This window comes from Artibeus jamaicensis, unplaced genomic scaffold (genome assembly GCF_021234435.1).
Source record: "Artibeus jamaicensis isolate MK-2021 breed Jamaican fruit bat unplaced genomic scaffold, CSHL_Jam_final scaffold_916, whole genome shotgun sequence".
NCBI lineage: Eukaryota > Metazoa > Chordata > Mammalia > Chiroptera > Phyllostomidae > Artibeus > Artibeus jamaicensis.
The window spans coordinates 11023287-11042461 of record NW_026522059.1 but is presented as its reverse complement, the minus strand read 5'-3'; the positions used below and the strand labels follow the sequence as shown (position 1 = coordinate 11042461).

Genomic DNA, 19175 nt, shown 5'->3' with positions numbered 1-19175 from the left:
TTCATCATCAGTAAACCATTATTATATGATACGTTAAAGGGACTTATCTAAGAAAAAGAAGATAAAAAATATGAATAGTACAATGACAACAAACTCACAACTCTCAACAAATGAATCTAAAAGAAAAACAATGAAAAAAACTAAGCAAACAACAAGAACAGGAACAGAATCAGAAATGGACATCACATGGAGGGATTTCAGTGGGGAGGAGGAAGAGAGGAATGGGGGAAAAGGTACAAGGAAGAGTATAATTAGTCAGCATAAAATAGATAGGGAGATATAAAAAATGGTATAGAGCTCTGGCTGGTGTAGCTCAGTGGATTGAGCATGGGCCTGCGAACTAAGGGATCACGGTTCGACTCCCAGTCAGGGCACATGCCTGGGTTGCAGGCCAGTTCCCAGAGGGGGACACACGAGAGGCAACCATACATTGATATTTCTCTCCCACTCTCTTTCCCCTCCCCTCTAAAGATAAGTGAATAAAATTTTTAAAAAATGGTATAGAAAACAGAGGACTCAAAGAACTTATATGTAGAACCCATGGACATGCACTAAGGCAGGGAGAGCTGAAGGGTTGGGGGGATGGAGGGAAGGGGATCAAAAGGGAAAAATGTAATAGCATAATCAATAAAAATACTTCAAAAAATTAAAGTTTCTGATTTAAAATGAGGAGTTTCTTTTTTAACTTTAAAACTAAACTAAAACAAAGAATATGATTACAGTTCAAGCACACATTTCAGGACAGTATTCACCGAAGAATCTAGTTGCATTGGATCAACATCAGCAAGGCTGGCTCCAATTTTCATTCGATCTTTATAAATTCCTTTTAATTCATCTTTCCGAAAATTTAGTGGGAGGCACCTATTTTAAAAAGATTAGGAAAGAATTAAAAGCAAAACCTCACACATCTCCAAATGCCATGTCAAAATAATTCTTTTCTTAAGAATTAAAAAAAATTAAATTTCAACTAGAGCAATCTTAATTTCAACTTCCTCATTTTCTATATAGGTTGAGAAGTTGTGTTAGAAAAGTTATATCTAAAGCTTATCAATAAAGATACATAACCAAATGAAAATACCAATTTTTAAGAAGCCACACTGCTGTAAAGTAATTCACAGTTGAAAACTCAGTATCAATATACATTATAATGATCATGTCTGACATATATGGAGTATTTACCATTTGCCAGACACTGTTTTAGTTTTAGATGGTTTAGATATATTAATTCATCAAATTCTACAACAGTTTTATGAAGTATTACTATTTCCCTTCTTGTCAAAGCAGATCAAGCCACAGGTAAGGTAAACTAAAATGCCCGAAGTTATAAGCTACAATAGCAAGTGGCAGATCTTGAAATCAAACCTAAGTTGTTTGTCTCCAGACCTGTAACAACTTTACTATAATACCTCTCAGCAAAACAGTCAGAGTCCACCAGCATCTGGATCCATGTCAATCCTCTCAAGCAAGAATGAATCACTAATTTCCTACTAACTACTTTCAAAAACAGTTATGGTATGTTGCCAAGAATATGCCTAGGAGAACATGCTTTTTTTATTGATGGAAAAACAAAAACTGCTTGTGTTAGAGTTTAAGATACTTGTACCAGAATGCCTTAGCAAAGAAAAACTATTGTAACTAAACACAAGTAAAAGCACCATGCTCGCCCCATGGGGCATTTCTTGCTATCCCCAAACTCTGTAGGAACTTTATACTGTGAAATCTAAGATGGACAACTTTTCAACTGCAGATTTTGAAAGGGTATGTCTTAAGTAATTCTTAATAGAAATATAACTGCATAATATAAAACCACAGGATTAGATGCACATTTCCATTCAGGGCACACGCCTGGGTTGAGGGCTGGGTCCCCAGTTGGGAGTGTGCGAGAGGCAACTACACATTTATGTTTCTTTTCTTTTTTTCCCTCCCTTCCCCCCCTCTCAAAATAAATAAATAAAATCTTAAAAAAAAAAAAGAATAGCACTTATAATACAAAGAGTGGTTGATTTGCACACTACTTCATTTTTATGTTCCAATTACTTTAAGCATTTCTGTTCTACTCGAAGAACATATTATTAGAATCCAAGCACTGCATTTTTCATTTACTCATCCACATCTGTAAAACAGCAATGATCTTTGCCCTATCTACTTCAAATAATTATTGTGAGTAAGTAATTTGATTACTGTATGTGATTTGGCTACAAATAAGTTGATTACTATATGTGAACTTATATTATAAGGAGTTATACAATAAGTAAACCTTTTAATTTTCCTTAAATATTCTATAATAAAATGCATTATTGTTATTTTAGAAACGAGTATATTTGAAAAGAAAGTAAGTTATTTCCTCAAATCACTGTTTAACAAGCACCATTTTGAGCTATATAATGGTTAAACAGTAAAATATGAGTTTCAACTAAATATTGCAAACAAGACAGTATTCTGGCCTTGTATTAACCTACTGTATAATTTTTTCATCCATTAAACTGTACCTATTCCTAAATTATTCAGCTTTCTCACCACTTTTCAAAAAAAAAAAAAGTAAGTGGTAGTTTTAAAAGGCATCAATATAGCACTTACCTGTTGATAGCTCTATTACGGCTCCTTTTCCTTCGCCTCTCAAAGTGCTGTTCATCCTCAGAAGAGGAAGATGAAGTGGAGTCACTACTGTGGATGGCATGCCTTCGCCTGAAGCAAAGAAGAAAACTAAAATCATGATGAAGAAGGACAGGGAAAATAAAAGGCATAAGATGGAAAAATCAGAAATACCTAATGATCCAAGATGGTTTATCTTAAAATTAATACATTTGCTGAACCAATGAAGTAAGTTTGGTTGGTTGAATCTTTGAAAGGAAATAAAAGACTTAGATAACTTAGAGGAAGGGGGAAAAAAATAAAAGAGTGCTGTAGAGTAACCACCGATGTTTACTAAGACAGCATTTGGTCCAGGGGGAATGATGTTTTTTTAGTCTTTATACAAATCAGTTATCCTCACAGAAAGGTGAGATAAAGAGGGTATTAGAATTCTGGGGAATGGAATTCTAGAAAATTATTTTCAATATTATACTACATATAATTTCATATTTGGAAGGGAATTACCTATTTTAAAATATCAAATAACTTTAAAGGAGAACATGAGAATTTTTATGTAAACTAGGGTTTAAAAAAATGCTAGGAAACAGGGAGAATAATATGGCCTTTTATCTATGATATATCATCAATTGTAAATTCACAATGACACTTGACAGCTTTGTGAATGTAAATAAGTTACCAAACCCACATAAACCTCAATATTCTCACTTACAAAAAAATAAAATAAAACCAAAGTCTTAGGCTAGTTGATAGTACTAAATAAAAATCCCAAGTGCTACTAATATTCAAAAAAATTGTAAATCGCTTCTACCTTTGGACAACTGCAATAGACAAATGGGGGTATAGGGGAGTGGCAAAGAATCTGGCTGCAAAAACCCTTTTGTTATTCCATCGGCTCAGAGTCTAGACCTTTTTCTGAGTCGGAGTGCAATTATTGTAAGTAGGTATTTCAAAAATATAAAAGGTTCACAATCTATTATCTAAATTATGTAAGTCCAAAAGCTTGTACCTAAAAAATTCTGAAAATAAGCTTTTCCACTAAACACTTAGCAGTAAAACATGATCTGAAATGTCATAAAGGAAATCCATAGTCTCCATTTGTCTCATCTACTATGATTATTCCTAGGTTTTACTACAGAATCAATGTATTTGACTAAGTAGTGCTGGCCCAGATACTGCTGAAGATGTTTATGATGCATGCTACCTTTGTAAAACCTCTTAAAAAATCCTACTTGTGAACATATAAATGGCTCCAACGGTTTTGAAAGAGGGATTGTGAAAAAAACAGATATTAGTGAGAAAGTAATCTTCCACTGTCCACCTACCCAAACATGCCTGACAGCGTTTCTGTGAACTAACTTATCTAATATTAACATTACAAAGAGACTAACTTATAGTCATGTAATTCACATAACTGCATATGAATTCAGTCTGTATCCACATAAAATTAAGACTAACTTCAAATTTAAAAAACGAACTAACATTTACTAAGTGCTCCTTGTACCAAGTAGTTGTCATATCTCATTCAATCTTAATTAAGACTTTGGAAAGGCATTTATTAGTAGGCTCATTTTATAGTCAGAGCAAATGTGGTCCACAGTTTAAAGAACATACTCGAAATATCAGAATCAGTCAATGATGATGTCAGAATTCAAATTCATGTCTACCTTTTTAAAAAATCCTCATTCTATACACTACATTGGTGATTTCCAGTTGTTTATTTCACAAACTCATAGTTATAAGCAAACAACAGGACTTTGTGGACTGTCACAAAATTTCCAACATTTGATATAAGATTAGGGATTATTTTTAAACATTAAAGTATAGTTATAATAACACATGTAGCCCTTTATATGTGCTAGATACTATTTTAAATTCTTTAATTTTTCTTTTTAAAAATATATCTTATTAATTATGCCATTACAGTTGTTCTATTTCCCCCTTCACTCCCTTCTACCCTGCATACCCCCTCCCCGAATATTCCCTCCCTTTAGTTTATGACCACGTGTCTGAAGTTCTTTAGATTCTATATTTCCCATACTATTCTTGCCCTCCCCCTATCTATTTTCTACCTAGCATCTATGCTACTTATTTTCTGTACCTTCTCCCCCCTTCTCCTTCACCCACTCCCCTGTTGCTAACCCTCCATGTGATCTCCATTTCTATGTTTCTGCTCCTGATCTAGCTGTCCTCTTAGTTTGCTTTTGTTTTAGGTGTGGTTGTTAATAACTGTGCGTTTGCTGTCCTTTCACTGTTCATATTTGTTATCTTCTTTTTCTTAGATAAGTCCCTTTAACATTTTATATAATAAGGGCTTGGTGATGATGAACTTCTTGAATTTGATCTTATCTGAGAAGCACTTTATCTGCCCTTCCATTCTAAATGAAAGTTTTGCTGGATAGAGCAAAGCTTTATTGGCTCTGGAGCTGAGTTGTTCTTGAGCCATTTTTGATCTGTTCGTGCCCGTTAAGTATGAGGAGCAGAGCTTTAGATGTTCACAAGGGTGAGGCCACCCAGGTCACTGGTTTGTGAGGATGTATGTAGGGGCGGGGTCAGAGAGGGACAATGGCGGTTCCCTCTGCCACTTCCTGCCAATGGGGCCTGCGTGGTCCTCGGTCTGTCTCACTGCTCATTCCTTCACCGGTTTATCTGTGCACGCAAATGTGTGACCACGGTCTGCCCTCAGTGGGTCCGCCCGCTTCTCCACACCTGGGATCTGCCCACCGCTGCTGGCGCACCTGGGTGGAGCAACCAGGTCAATCCCAGATCTTTCCTGCCCGACCCCGCCTGCTGCTGGCTCTGCCCCTCTTACTGGTTTGGCTGAAGGGTTCGTTGTTGTCAGACTTCCATACAGTTCAATTTTCTGTGGTTTGGCTGAGTTTTTGTTGCTAAAACTTTGTTGTTTTTAAACTTGGTTGTGCGAGAAGGCGAAGTGCTTCCACCTACACCTCCATCTTGGCGGAAGTCTTTAAATGCTTTATATGTATTAACTCATCTAATTCTCACAATACTATGAGAAAGGTGCTATTATCCCCATTCTACAGATCAAAAAACTGAAGAACAGAGAGGGTAAGTAACTTGCCAAAGATCACTAATTAAGTGGTAGAACTGAGATGGCAACCTAAGTTATTCCAGTGATAGGTCCAGGTTCTTCATAATTACCCTGTACTGTAGAAAAGCCATTACTTCAGTTTAAAAAGGGTTATAAACACACCCACACTAACTTTTTAAATAATTTTTTTTCATTTTACTAAAAACTTTTGAAAAATTTGGCACAGCCAAGCACTGTGAACCTAACTAGAACATCTCGAGTTGCTAGTTTAGTTCCTTAACAAGGAAGAAGTACTCTGGAATATTGGTAAAGCATTGTGCTACTATGTTATCTTCTCTCTCTTTTTTGGGGGGTATTTTTTTCTCCATTACCATTTAGTCCCCTTATATTATCTTTTTATTCAAAGGGACTAGGTTTGTTCTAGAAACTGCAGACTGAAGCTAAAGAATAAACCTTAGATGACCAGAGCAGTGATTTTTCAACCTTTTCATCTCATGGCACACATAAATTACTAAAATTTGGTAATATAGAAATACATTTTTTGCCGGTATGACCAAAAAAAGTATAATTTTGATTCATTCACACCAGATGGCTTTTGTTGTGTTGGCTGTTGTCATTTTTTCATTTGATAATCTAAGAAAAAAGAGGCCAGTGCCTCAAACTAAATAGTCAGGAATTGCCTGTTTTAAAAATTCTTGTGGCACAACAGTTGAAAATCAACCAGTGGACTAGAGCTTATCAACCATAAGGAAGAAAAATCCTGCTTAAAGGCAGTATTCCTGAAGCTCCACTATGACAAACTGCCAAAAGACCCTTTGAAGATCCTGCACTTGGTTGAAAGGTTTCTTAACCATTTGCCATGGATACTAAAAGCAATGTTCAAATGATTATTTTGGACATGTACTTTGTTTCCATGCTTAAGTAGCTATAGAACATGAACTACAAACAGTAGTGGTCTAAGTAGTGGTCTCTTGATGAAAAAAATTAAAAGGCTAAGCAAAATGACTATCGTTAAGGTTGTTAGAAAAAAATGAGATGTTCACAACACCTTTCCAAGAAAGTAAAAACAAAAAGGTTTAAAGGGATAAAAACATCAGGTCATTATAAGTGTTAGAAAGCCACGGAAGAAACTACAACTCTAGGATATTGTTTGTAGGAACATAAAATGAGGCAGCCATTTGGAAAACAATCTGGCATTTCCTCGAAACATTAAATATAGTTAGCATTTGATCCGGCAGTTCCACTTCTAGGAATATACCCAAGAAAAATGAAAATATACATCCACACAAAAAGTTGTATAGAAATGTTCACAGTAAAATTATTCGTAACAGTCAAAAAGTGGAAACAACCCAGATGTCCATCAACTGGTAAATGAGTAAAAAAAATATGGTGTATTTATACAATGGAATCTCATTTGGCAATAAAAAGGTACTGATACATGCTACTATGTGGATGAACTTTGAATGTGCTATATAAAGTGAAAGAAGCCAGTCACGAGAGATTCTACTAATATGAAATATCTAAAATAGGCAAGTCTATAAAGACAGGAAGTTAATTAGTGGTGGCTTAGGAGTGAGGGGATGGGAGTATTAAAAGTACTGGAACAGTTGGGGTGATCTAAAGAGCATAGGTTTCTTTTTGAGGCAAGAAAAATGTTCTAAAATTATTGTGGTAATAGTTGCACAACTCTGAATATACTGAAGCTACTGCATTATATACTTTAAGTGGGCAAACAAAACAGTATATGAATTATATCCCAATAAAACTGATAGAAAAGAAAAAGTGTAATGAACACCAAAAAGGTCATCAAGTCACATAATATGACTCCAGGGTACATCTTAAATCTTGGTTCATACTTTAACTTAAGTGTGCCAGGATCCTCCACTAGTCTATGACATCCAAGGGCAGGAATCCTGGCTTCATCATTTTTATATCCATAGTATTTGGTACACAGTAGTATTAAAGCATTTGTTAAATAATTAAGAGGGGGGGAAATCCTGCACCCAAGGAGCTATGCAACATTGTGAGACACTTTACATAGAGAAAGAGTAGATTCTGAACCAGAAGGGGCAACAAAAAAAAAAAGTTCTACCTTCTGCAAGACTCATTGTAGGTGGTGACTATAGAAGTAGTTAGTCAACAAATATGTTACTTCCAGGAACATAAACCCAGTAAAGATGAGAAAAAATTAAATCTCAAAGTAACTGCCAGCCTCTCATTTCTGCTGGATCAAATACAGATCTGCTCCTTGAGTCAGTCAACCAAGAGCTGCTGTGAATTCTATGATTGTTAGGGATTCCGGGGAGCAATACATCTTACTCCTTTTCTGAAAACCATTAAATTTCACTATTAAAATATCAGTCTTCAACAATATTGTAGGAGGCCTATGAAGAGTACTGACGGTGTTGCCTCCCTTAAGTGCAATTTATCTTGGACAGCCCTGGCAGGTTGAGTTTGCCTTCCCGGGCCTCCATCCTTCTGGCTCTAGTTGTAAGAAAAGGGATGATGAAACAAGAAATCTGGAATGTACATTTTGTGATTTTGGTATTCTGAAAATGAAATTAAAATATCCAGAGACACAAATTATATTTTATATTTTTCCCAGAAGGAGTTCGTCCGCACCCACAGAGGTGTTATCCTGCATGACCAAAACATGATCAGATAGTTTGCTTCTTGGAGATTTCTTCTAAGAACTGTTCATATAGCTGAAGTCTCAGAGGACTTCAGTCTTACTTCTGAGCAAATTATTATTAAGAAAAAAGTACCATCTCCCATCCCAGTGTCATTTTTTTCCTGCAGTTTTAGTTTTCACCAACAAGCTCTCTCATTCGTAAAGTACTACAATGCTATTATTATCCAGAAAATTCTAATGGATCAGAAAACCTTTTATTATTCAGGAGAATGAGGAAATAACAAGAATAACCTCTTTGGACTTAAATATGACGACAAGCAACAAATGAAGGAATGTGAAATAAAAATAAACTTACAAATAATTTAAATAGCAAAAAAATTATTTTCCTAATATATAAACAAATTTTTAAAATCAATAAAGAAAAAGATGGTTGGGGTCATGATAAGTTTAGAAGCTGTGTAGCTTAGAGTGTTTGTCATCATAGGAAAATATATCTGTAATAGTATGTGAAGATAACACTATACCTACCTCCAACTTAATGTAAAGATTAAAGAAAATAGTCTACCCAAAATGCTTAATACCAAGCCAGGAATACAGTAAACACTAAAGTAAAGGTACCTCTCTATCACTAAAGTGTGGAACAATGGAGTAAACTACCTTACCATGGTAGTTATTAACAATTCCTACTAGTGGAAGCAAAAGCAAGAACTAGTCAGTAGTAGTAGGAATTAGAGCACTAAAAGCAGAGTTAACTCTCCCATATATGATTCTGGAATTGTATCCTAACATCCCCAATCCTAAGACTAAATTCCTACCTTAACACAGCCACAATTATGTTGTCATAAATCAGTTATTTTTCAGAACAAACCTGTTCATTCGTTTACAATAAGGACTTCTGGGCCCCGCAGAAGATAATCGGTATCTTGGTCTTGCAGGAGAAGCTGGGCCACTATAAAACATGTTGGGCTTTCTCTGATGACGAGGTTCTTAAGAAAAGAGTAAGATGTACATGACACATCATTATGTTTGGAAGTGATTCTGCTCCTCATATAAATACTTACAAAGGTGCTGCCCTTCCATGAAAATACTAAATATTTCACAGTTCATGTTTTAAATCATTTACGTCTATAAGTCTACAAGGTTGCTATTAAAAACATCAATAACCAAAACATATGCTGGCCATAAACAGTTATGATTACACTGATGGATAACAGCTGAATATCAGCCCTGCATGTAAATGTTCATAAGTATTGAGGCATGACTTTAATCAAAAGCAGTACTATTTACATAACTTACAAAATAAATTAAGTCAAAGGCTGTAAAATCTAAGACAATGAATAGCCCAATTATTTGACTTGGTCAAAGCTAAAATTTAACTGTATTTGGAAAAACTGACACCTTGCACTTTTAGGGTAGCTTAAGAAGGATAATAACCATGAGTATTATGCAAAATAAAGACTTAAAAAATAATAATAGAGGAATTATATTTACCTTTGTAAAAACAAAGGCACTATAATTACATCTCCTGGATAAACAAATATAGCACTTACTTTCCAATGGAGCCTGGTAGTAAACAGTAGCTTTTCTCTGTCTGAGATAATACCGTTTCTGATTATCTTCTTCTCCATCTTCTTCATCATCTTCATCTTCACCATCATCTTCATCTTCACCATCATCTTCATCTTCACCATCATCATCATCTTCACCATCATCTTCACCATCATCTTCATCTTCTCGGTCTTCACCTTCTTCAGATGATTCTACAATTAAGAAATATTTACTTTAGGATACCAAAATGTTGACAATTTTTAACATAGGGGAACTGGAAAAGTAAGAGACCCTCCTATTAAAATGTGTTCACTTCTAAATTCATGAAAATAATCTAATTCTTTCACAATATTAAAATTTCCTTTAAATGAAGTAAAAAATTATAGAATTAAAAACATCTAGAGTCCTGACCAGTGCAGCTCAGTTGGTTGCGCACTGTTCCACAAAGTGAAAGGTTGAAAGTTTGATCCCCAGTCAGGGCACATGCCTAGGTTGTAGGTTCAGTCCCTGGTCAGAGCAAGTATGAAACACAACCAATCAATGTTTCCCTTTTTCTCCCTCCCCTCCCCTCTCTCTAAAAATAAATGAACAAATAAATAATTTAAAAAACCCAAACAAATAGAGGAAGGAAAGTAGAGAAAGAAGCTTAAAGGCTACTGTCAGTACCAAACTAAAGTTTATGCTATTACTGCTAAAGGTGATTATACTTAAGCTTCTAAGTAAATGGAACATGTTGACAAATTTGAATATCTCCTCACTTAGCTTTTGCCTTTTAAATTTAAGTTTGGACATTCCATCCTGCCCTTCTGGCTGTCATTAAATAATGTAAGAGCATAACTCCAATAATCTATTTATGATAATATAAAACATCAAACATTTAAAATGCACTTCAGAAAACTGGTTTTCACTCAAGGAAAGTTCTGGTAGGGTACAGTAATAAGTCCTAAAGAGAAGAGCCAAACTTAAATAATTTCATTTTAAAATTAAAATAGGTAGAGAGAACACTGACCGGTGTGGCTCAGGTGGTTGGGTGTTGTCCAGCAAAGCAAAAGGTTGCCAGTTTGATTCCCACTCAGTGTACATAACTAGGTTTCAGGATTGGTCCCCAGCTGGGCCATGCATAAAAGGCAACCAATTGATGTTTCTCTTCCTCTTTTTCTTCCAACCCATTCCCCCTCTCTAAATGTAAATTAATTAAAAATAAGTAGAGATATGTGTGTTGTTTGTAGGTGTATTACATAAGCAGAACAGTTTTATTTGCTTTAGAATTGTTGATTTCAAATACTTTCCCAAACAAAATATACCATCCTTTGAAACACTTCCCTGCCCTCACTTTTTTCTTTTAAATTATGACCAGTCCTCACAACTTCTAAATAAAAAGGATGCATCCTACTAAATAAAAATACTGAAATTCAGACCCAGAAGATAGAAAAGACTAACCCACACTGCCTTCTTGATTATCAGTTGTTTCTTCATCAGTTCTTTGAATACCTTTTCGTTTTCCTCTTGTGTACATATTAAGATTCCCCTAAGAATGTTCAAATAAAAGGCATTAACATTTAGAATATTTATCTTAAAAATTCAGCAGGATCTTCTAATCTTGCTTAAAATAAAGATATTTATAGCTATAAATTCTTACAACTCCAGCAAAATTAGTGCTGATCAAACAAATGCTGAATAAGATAACTAATTTAACCAAAAATGGATAGGTACTATAGAAAAGGTTAAACTGAAGATCAAACCATCCCCTTGATGGAAGAATATATTTACTTCTTTTGTTTCATTGAACACTGCCAAGTCTTCCAGGCTTCTCATTCGCCGTCTACGCATCTTCTTCATGTCATCCATTTTTTGAAGAACAGCTTCAGCAGTGCTTTAAAAAAATTAATATAAATATAAGCTAAAACTTTAAAATATTAACAGTACACTTTAAAAAACTTAATTTTCCTTCCATTGTATATTGAGTGCTGGCATTTTAAATATGTTTCCAGGCGGGTGTGGCTCAGTGGATTGAGTGCCACCAGCCTGCAAACCAAAGGGTAAGCTGGGATTCCCAAACCAGGCAATCAAGGGTTGCAGGCCAGGCCCCCAGTAGGGGGTGTGTGAGAGGCAACCACATATTGATGTTTCTGTCCATCTCTTTCTCCTTCCCTTCCCCTTTCTCTAAAAATAAAAATAATAATAAAATAAAAAACTTTAAATATGTTTCTTGATTTACTTGTATAAAAATATTTTCTACATCTGTCAAAGACTTTAAATATGTATGAGTATATAGGATTATTACAAAGTCCTCTAGCAATTATTCTCCTTTGTGCTTTAAATAAACTAAATGCATTAAATATTCAGGCTGACCGAAATTTATGATCCCTCCCCAACAAAACGTTTTCGTCACCTAAATTATCTTGATCTAAATAATTTTTACTTACTTTGTTATAAGTTTGTCAAAAAGCACAGACTGGTTCACAGTACTGTAACGGCTTCTAATCCTACAACTGCGTCGAACTTCAACATCGCCGTTCTCTTCATGCAAGTGATCTGTAGTCTGAACGATGTTTCTAGTCCTCAATGACCGAGTAACTGGAATTGCTTTTTATTCAGACACAGACATACAAATAAATGGAAAGATCTGAAGCAACAGCATTTATTAAAAAATTCTAAAATGAACTGAACAGTTATACTTTCACCGAACAAAAGTATAGTATCTTGAACTTAACCTTTCTTAAAATATTAGAAACCCAAAATAAAGTTAAAACATATACTTCTACCATATGTTCCAGCCACTCCATTCTCAAGAGAAATGGATAGGTATATAACACAAAGACTTAGACAAAAATGTTCAAAGCAGTTTTGTAACAGTCCCAAACTGGAAACAACATCCAACAAAAGATGAATAAAGAAATTGTGGGAAACAACCTAAGTATCCATCAATGGATGAATGGATGAAGCAGATATGGAATACAGTAAGTCCTCACATAACACTCTTGATGGCTTCTGTGACTTTAAGCAAAATGACACATAATGAAATCAACTTTACCATAAGCTAATTGATATAAAGAGTTAAGCACCTACAGGATCTCATCAATGTTATAAAGAAACAACATTAACCAAAATGACATTATTTGAGGACCTGCTGTATACACACAATGGAATATTACCAGAAAGAAAGACATCTTGCCATTTTCTACAACATGGATAGACCTTGAGGGCATTATGCTAAGTAAAATATGTCAGATGAAGAAAAAGAAATACCATACAAAATCACTTATATGTGAAATCTAAAAGTTGAACTCATAAAAAGACTAGAATGGTGGTGGTTGCCTGGGACTAGGGGATAAGGGATAAGGGAAGATGTTACTCAGAGTACAAGTTTCCAGCTATGAGTAAGTTCTGGGGCTCCATGGCATAATGATTATACTTGCTAATACTGTATTAAATACATGAAAGTTGCTAAGAGAGTAGATCTTAAATGTTCTCATCACAAAAAAGAAATAATTATGCGACATGATGCAGGTGTTAGCTAAATTATGTTAGTAATCATTTTGTAATATAGAGGTGTATCAAACCAACATTCCTCGTACACTTACACAACATTATAGGTCAATTATATCACAATAAAACTGGCAGGGTAAGGGGATGGGACAGGACAAATTATGACATATCTATATAACAGAATACCACTCAGCATCAAAAAGCAACAACATGATGAATCTCAGTAATTATGTTGTGTAGCCAGACAAAAAAGAATGCACACTGTATAATTCTACTTACAGATTTATATGTAGAAAATGCTAGAAAGTTCAAACAAATCGATAGGGACTAAAAAACAGATCAATGGCTACTCAGGAATTCTGGGGGGTGAAGGACACAGAGAGGAGTTTGGGGAGACAGGATGGATAATAAAGGGACCTGGCAAAATTTGGGGGGAGTGATAGTTATCTTCATTACCTTACCGTGGTGATGATTTCATGGTATATTATGTCAAAAGCAAATAAATTGTATACTTTTATACAATATGGGAAGTTTATTGTATATATCTCAATATACTAGTAAACAAAATATTAATTACATTTAAAATATTTGAAATTTCTTTAAAATTCCTTACCTTCTTTGTGCTCTTCCTTTTTTTTATTAGCCTGCTGTCTGGCCGATTGCCTATATGAAAAAAAAATTAAAGAATTCAAAATAAGTGACATAATTTTAAAGGTTGTATTTCATAATAACAAACTAGGACAAAAAGTTAAATCAGCTTGGAGAGTAAATACTCGTAGATACATAAAAACCAAAAAACCCCTGGAAAGAATAAAGCTTAAGAATATGTTGAATATGTTTATACAAATTATGTCTAAACAAAGTCTGAGAACCTGTTGTGAAATTCCATGATATATGCATTAATCTTAACTAAATAGAATTAATCAAAGCATCTTACTTAAAACAAGAAATGAAATCTTTAGCTTAAGTATTTAGGTATAATTGAACTAAGAATTGAGTAAAAACAAGACAATGTATCTTATACCACAGGGATACAGTGGTACTACATCCTGGAGGAATTTATAACTATGAAAAAAACTAATGTTCCTTTGTGACATGTTGATTTATTTCTAAGAACATTTGCTGGCTATAGGTTACATATCCCATTATCATTCACATGTAGAAACAGTCCCATTTATGAATCAAGATAATCCACAAACTGGCAGACAGAATCTACTGAATTGGAAAGAATACGTTCCAATGCTTAACAACAACAAAAAAATCCTCCCCTTATCTTTTTTCCAAAACCCACTAAGCAAACAATGCAATATAACTCATTAATATATTTTTAGGGAATCAATTTTCCATACTTGGATAGGCCATATCTATTAATCCACTTATGTATCTAGCTCTTTTCAAGTGGGCTGGTTGTACAAGAGAAATTTCAAATGTGATACTTTATAATGAAAACATCTTATCCAACAGAGTTAGCTCATGTATCCTCATAACAAAGCAAGTCTTCATTAACTTCTTACCTCTTAGAACACAAGTAAGAAGCAAGAACCAAATAAAAACCGTTGAGTGATCCATCCAAAAAGACCCCCTCCCTCCATACCATGAAGGTCTACTTTTAATAACCAGGCTCCTATTAGGCGGTAGGGTCACAATGATTAAAGGGGTGTTTTCCTTTTCCTTTCTTTTTTGCCTGTTGAGGAAGGGGAGCACTTTTCCCCTACAGGGGTTGTAAACTGTTTCTTAAACAGAGTAAATATTTTGGGCTTACGTGCCACACAGTTTCTGTCACAACCATTCACACAACTCTAACACCGAAGTGGAAAAGCAGCCACAGACAGAATGCATGGGCGTGCGTGTATTACAGTGAAAACTCTTGACAAGAACAGGTGCCTGGACTTTTGTGAACACCTGCAGAGATGATCACAGCTATGAATTTTTACTTCTAGAAAAGTGCATATACACTTACAAGTTTAAACATTATTTCAGAGGTTTCATGTGTCCCCTGAAAACTATAACTACTGGACCCTAGTGAAGAACTCCAAAAACAAATAAATATAGATCCTGCCCTCAAGGCACTTACTCAAATCTTTCTGTATTATTTTAACAGCCTGAGTTTTCTGGTCTTTGAGCCCCAAACAGACTGAAAATGAAAGGGTCAGAGGGAATAGAGAAAGAAGAGATTACTACAGTTAGGCCAAATGCACAGCGAATGGGTCACCCTGATAAGAAATGGGATAACTATATAAAGCAGATTTCAAAAATACTACTTACAAACTACTTTATATAATTCTTAGACAAGCAGATCCTGATGTTATATAGAATAATAGTCCTTGTAATAATGAGCTGAATACAGGAAGATATTTTAAAAGACAAATTCTCCACGGAAGACAGATGGTCAATAGCACATGAAAATATACTCAACATTATTAACCGTCAAGAAATGCAAATGAGAGATATGATGAAATACTTCATACCCACTAAAATGACTAAAAACAAAGACAGACAAGGACAACTGCTGGTGAGGATGTGGAGAAACTGGAACTCTCATACATCACTAGTGGGAACGTAAAATGGTACAGCTGCTTTGGACAACAGTTTGGCAGTTCCTCAATATTAGAACAGCTGCCATTTGACTCAGCAATTAAATCTGAGGTATATACCAAATAAATAAATAAAATTAAGAATAAATCAAAACTCTATGCCCACACAAGTTTGTAAACCAATGTTTGTAGCATTATTTCATAATAGCCCCCCAAAAAGAAACAATTCAAATGTCCATCAACTAATGAGTAGATAAAACAAAATGTGATATATCCATACTATGGAATCTTATTTGGCAATAAAAAGAACGAAGTGTTAATAGGTACAACAATATAGATGAATCTTCAAAACAGTATAGCAAATGCAAGAAGCTAGACACAATGGCCATATATTGTATGATTCCATTTATATAAAATGTCCAGAATAGGCAAGTCTATAAAGACAGAAAGTAGAATAGTGGTTCCCAAAGGGCTGGGGTGGGAGTATAATGAGCACAGTGGTTTTTTGGGGTTGAGGAAATGTTCTGAAATTAGAGAGCGGTGATGATTGCACAATATTATGAATATTCTAAAACCACTGAATCATACATTTTAAAATCATGAATTTTAAGGTATGTGAATTGTATTTCATTAAAGTTGCTCTTTAAAAATAATAAAAAAGATAGTAATTTCAACATATTTTATAAGGAATCTAATTTAAAAATTTAAGTCATTCATAATTAAATCCAACTTAAAAAGCACTTAATACCTTTAAAACACTCCTTTACAACCTTTTAAGCATAAAGCCCAGCACAATGTTTCACACATGCGAATAATCTCCAGGTCCTTTTAAAGGTTAAAATTTTGAGGACTTCCAACATTAAATTTTTTGGCTATGTCTAAGCCAAACTAGATATAAATTATATTTAATATAAATAAAACCATAAGACAAACCAACAAAAATATTAACATAATGAGGTTTTGGTGAAACAAAATAGCCATTTACTGTGTGAAATGTCTCACTGCTATCAGTTTCTTGAGTTTGGTGTGTTATGTTTGTTGTGTAGCATGATCACCCACTTTAGTTGAAGTGCTTCAAACCTTCATTTGAATAGCAAGCATGTAATGACACTGTCTTGGAAGCAGATGAACTGTTTATGTATTAAGGTCAGACTCAGTTCTTATCTCGTGAACCTGAAATAACTAAAGCAGTAATACTTGGTACCAATTTAACTGTAAACACAAATATAAGGTCTGAAATTTTACAGCTATTCTTCATATGCTGGCAATTTAGATGATCCAGAATGTTTATTTTTTTCTTCAGATTGTAAACTAAATTTAAAAATTCTCACAGGAAAAAACAAAGAAAAAATAACGAAAAAGAAGAAATTTTCATAAAGAACTGATGGACCATTCTTCAACCCCAAAAAGGCTTCTTCAAGTTTCAGATATACTACTGAAGGAGCTTAAACTGCATGTTGTCAATTCTGAAAGTTGTACATTTCCTCCCATTTTACCATCTCTGAAATTGGGATGTCTTACAATTGACGGCCTGTCACAGTTTAATTTTCAGTGTTTTTTCCTTTTTTACTGTTTCATAAATTGTGTTTCAATTGCTGTTATCTTAGACTCCATGAAATACAGCAGTAAATACTCCATAAATAATGGATGAAATAAGATGCAAATTAAAAAATGTTACAATGCCCTGGGGCTGGGTGGCTCAGTTGGTTGGAGCATCATCCTGCACACCAAAAAGGTTTCGGGTTTGATTCCCAGTCAGGGCACATATCTAGGCTGCAGGTTTGATTCCTGGTACAGAAGGCAACCTATCAATCAATGCCGATGCTTCTTCTCTCACAACAATGTATCTCTTTCTCTGTGTCTCTCTTCCCTCCTCTCTAAAATCAATAAACATATCCTCAGGTGAAGATTTTAAAAAATGTAACAAAATATGTATTAAATAACAGGGAAAAAAAAGCCGAAGAGGGCACTATCTCACTTTTGTAGAAAATCCACTACACAAAATAAGAATAAAAATTCGATTTAAGAGTGGGAGGGTTCTAGTCTTCTAAGTCATTATGAGAAATTTATAAGAATAAGTTTCATTCTAATTGGCACTGGTCCCCACTTATGTTAGGCTTACCCAAGTGGGGAGAAAAGTGAAGGTTTGAATTAATTAAAGTTAGATTTAAATTTGCCATCTGCCCTGAACCAAAAACCCCAAGTGTTGGGAACCGCCCTGACTGGTTTCAAAAGCTGTAACCACCCCCCTCCCATGGCTAAGGCTGAATAAGTGACCTTCAGGCCAGAAGCCACTAAGGAGACAAAGCTTATCTCCCTGGCAGTGGCCCTGCGTCTGCTCCTTTTTCTTCACCCTGCCTGGCCCCTAATGCTTGATCAGTTAGCCAATGATGGGTAAGATTCTCCAAGGGGAGAATCACCTAAGACAGGCACGATCGGTAGAGGCCCCAGGGAAAGACTTGGGGGGGCTACAGCAAAAGGAGGTGATGGATCCTCACCCCTTGGCTTCGACATAGCCTGAGTCCTCATTCTGTCTGGGAGAAGTCTGCTAATCTCTTGGCTGCCTTACTTCTCCTGACTGAGTAAGCCTGAAACAATGACAGAGGGCGATGCAGCCCCTGCTGGAAAGGGAGGTTCCCTGGGTGATCAGGCTTAAGAAAGAATACATAAACTCCTGTGAAACCTGCTTTGCTGAGAATGCTCTCAATTAAATGATAAAGGTCTGAGCAGGAAATAAGTTTGTTTCCCAAAGTTCTGTAACCCTTTAGCTAACAGACCCTGACTCAGAATAGGCTCTCAGAGTTCTTTGTATGTTATCTACTGTTTGATCCTTACTGCCTAACAATAATTAATGAGCTTTTACCTGTATTCCTGTGCAAAATGAACCTAATAAAAGCCCACTGAGGAAAAGGCTCCTGGCCCTGCTCCTTTGAGAGATTGGCCACCTTTCCTCCCCAAGCAGATCATGTCTTGGTACACTTATTCTCATCTGTGGCGTCCAGGGGGCCCTGCAGGCAGAGCTTCCCCACACCCAAGTTCAACAAACTACCATATTACCTCATTTATTATTTTTAAATATTTTATTTACTTATTTTTAGGAAGAAAAAGGAAGGAAGAAAAACAGGGAGGAAACATCCATGTGAGAGAGAAACATGATTGGTTGCCTTTCGTAGGTATCCAGGGACTAAACCCACAACTCACCAGAATAAAATCTGCGACCTTTCACTTCGTGGAACAAAGCTCAACTAACTGAGCCACATGGGTTAGGGCCTAATTTATTAAAACTGATTTCCCAAGAATTAAAATGGGATTCATACCACCTACACCTCAG

General features: G+C 35.2%; 1 protein-coding gene across 2 annotated transcripts in view; it reads right to left on the bottom strand.

Annotated features, from left to right (window-relative positions):
• ATAD2 (ATPase family AAA domain containing 2) overlaps positions 1-19175 on the bottom strand; it is a 66278-nt gene that overhangs the window by 36346 nt on the left and 10757 nt on the right. Inside the window, exons 3-11 of one of the 2 annotated variants that reach the window (XM_053661117.1) lie at positions 13924-13973; positions 12248-12407; positions 11592-11694; positions 11262-11349; positions 9980-10033; positions 9824-9949; positions 9142-9259; positions 2578-2685; positions 753-861 (exon numbers count right to left, since the gene is read on the bottom strand). In XM_053661117.1, coding sequence (XP_053517092.1) covers positions 753-861; positions 2578-2685; positions 9142-9259; positions 9824-9949; positions 9980-10033; positions 11262-11349; positions 11592-11694; positions 12248-12407; positions 13924-13973 — 916 coding nt within the window. Of the gene's footprint in view, positions 1-752; positions 862-2577; positions 2686-9141; positions 9260-9823; positions 10034-11261; positions 11350-11591; positions 11695-12247; positions 12408-13923; positions 13974-19175 lie in introns of both variants that reach the window. The other variant, XM_037166710.2, reaches the window with a different exon arrangement.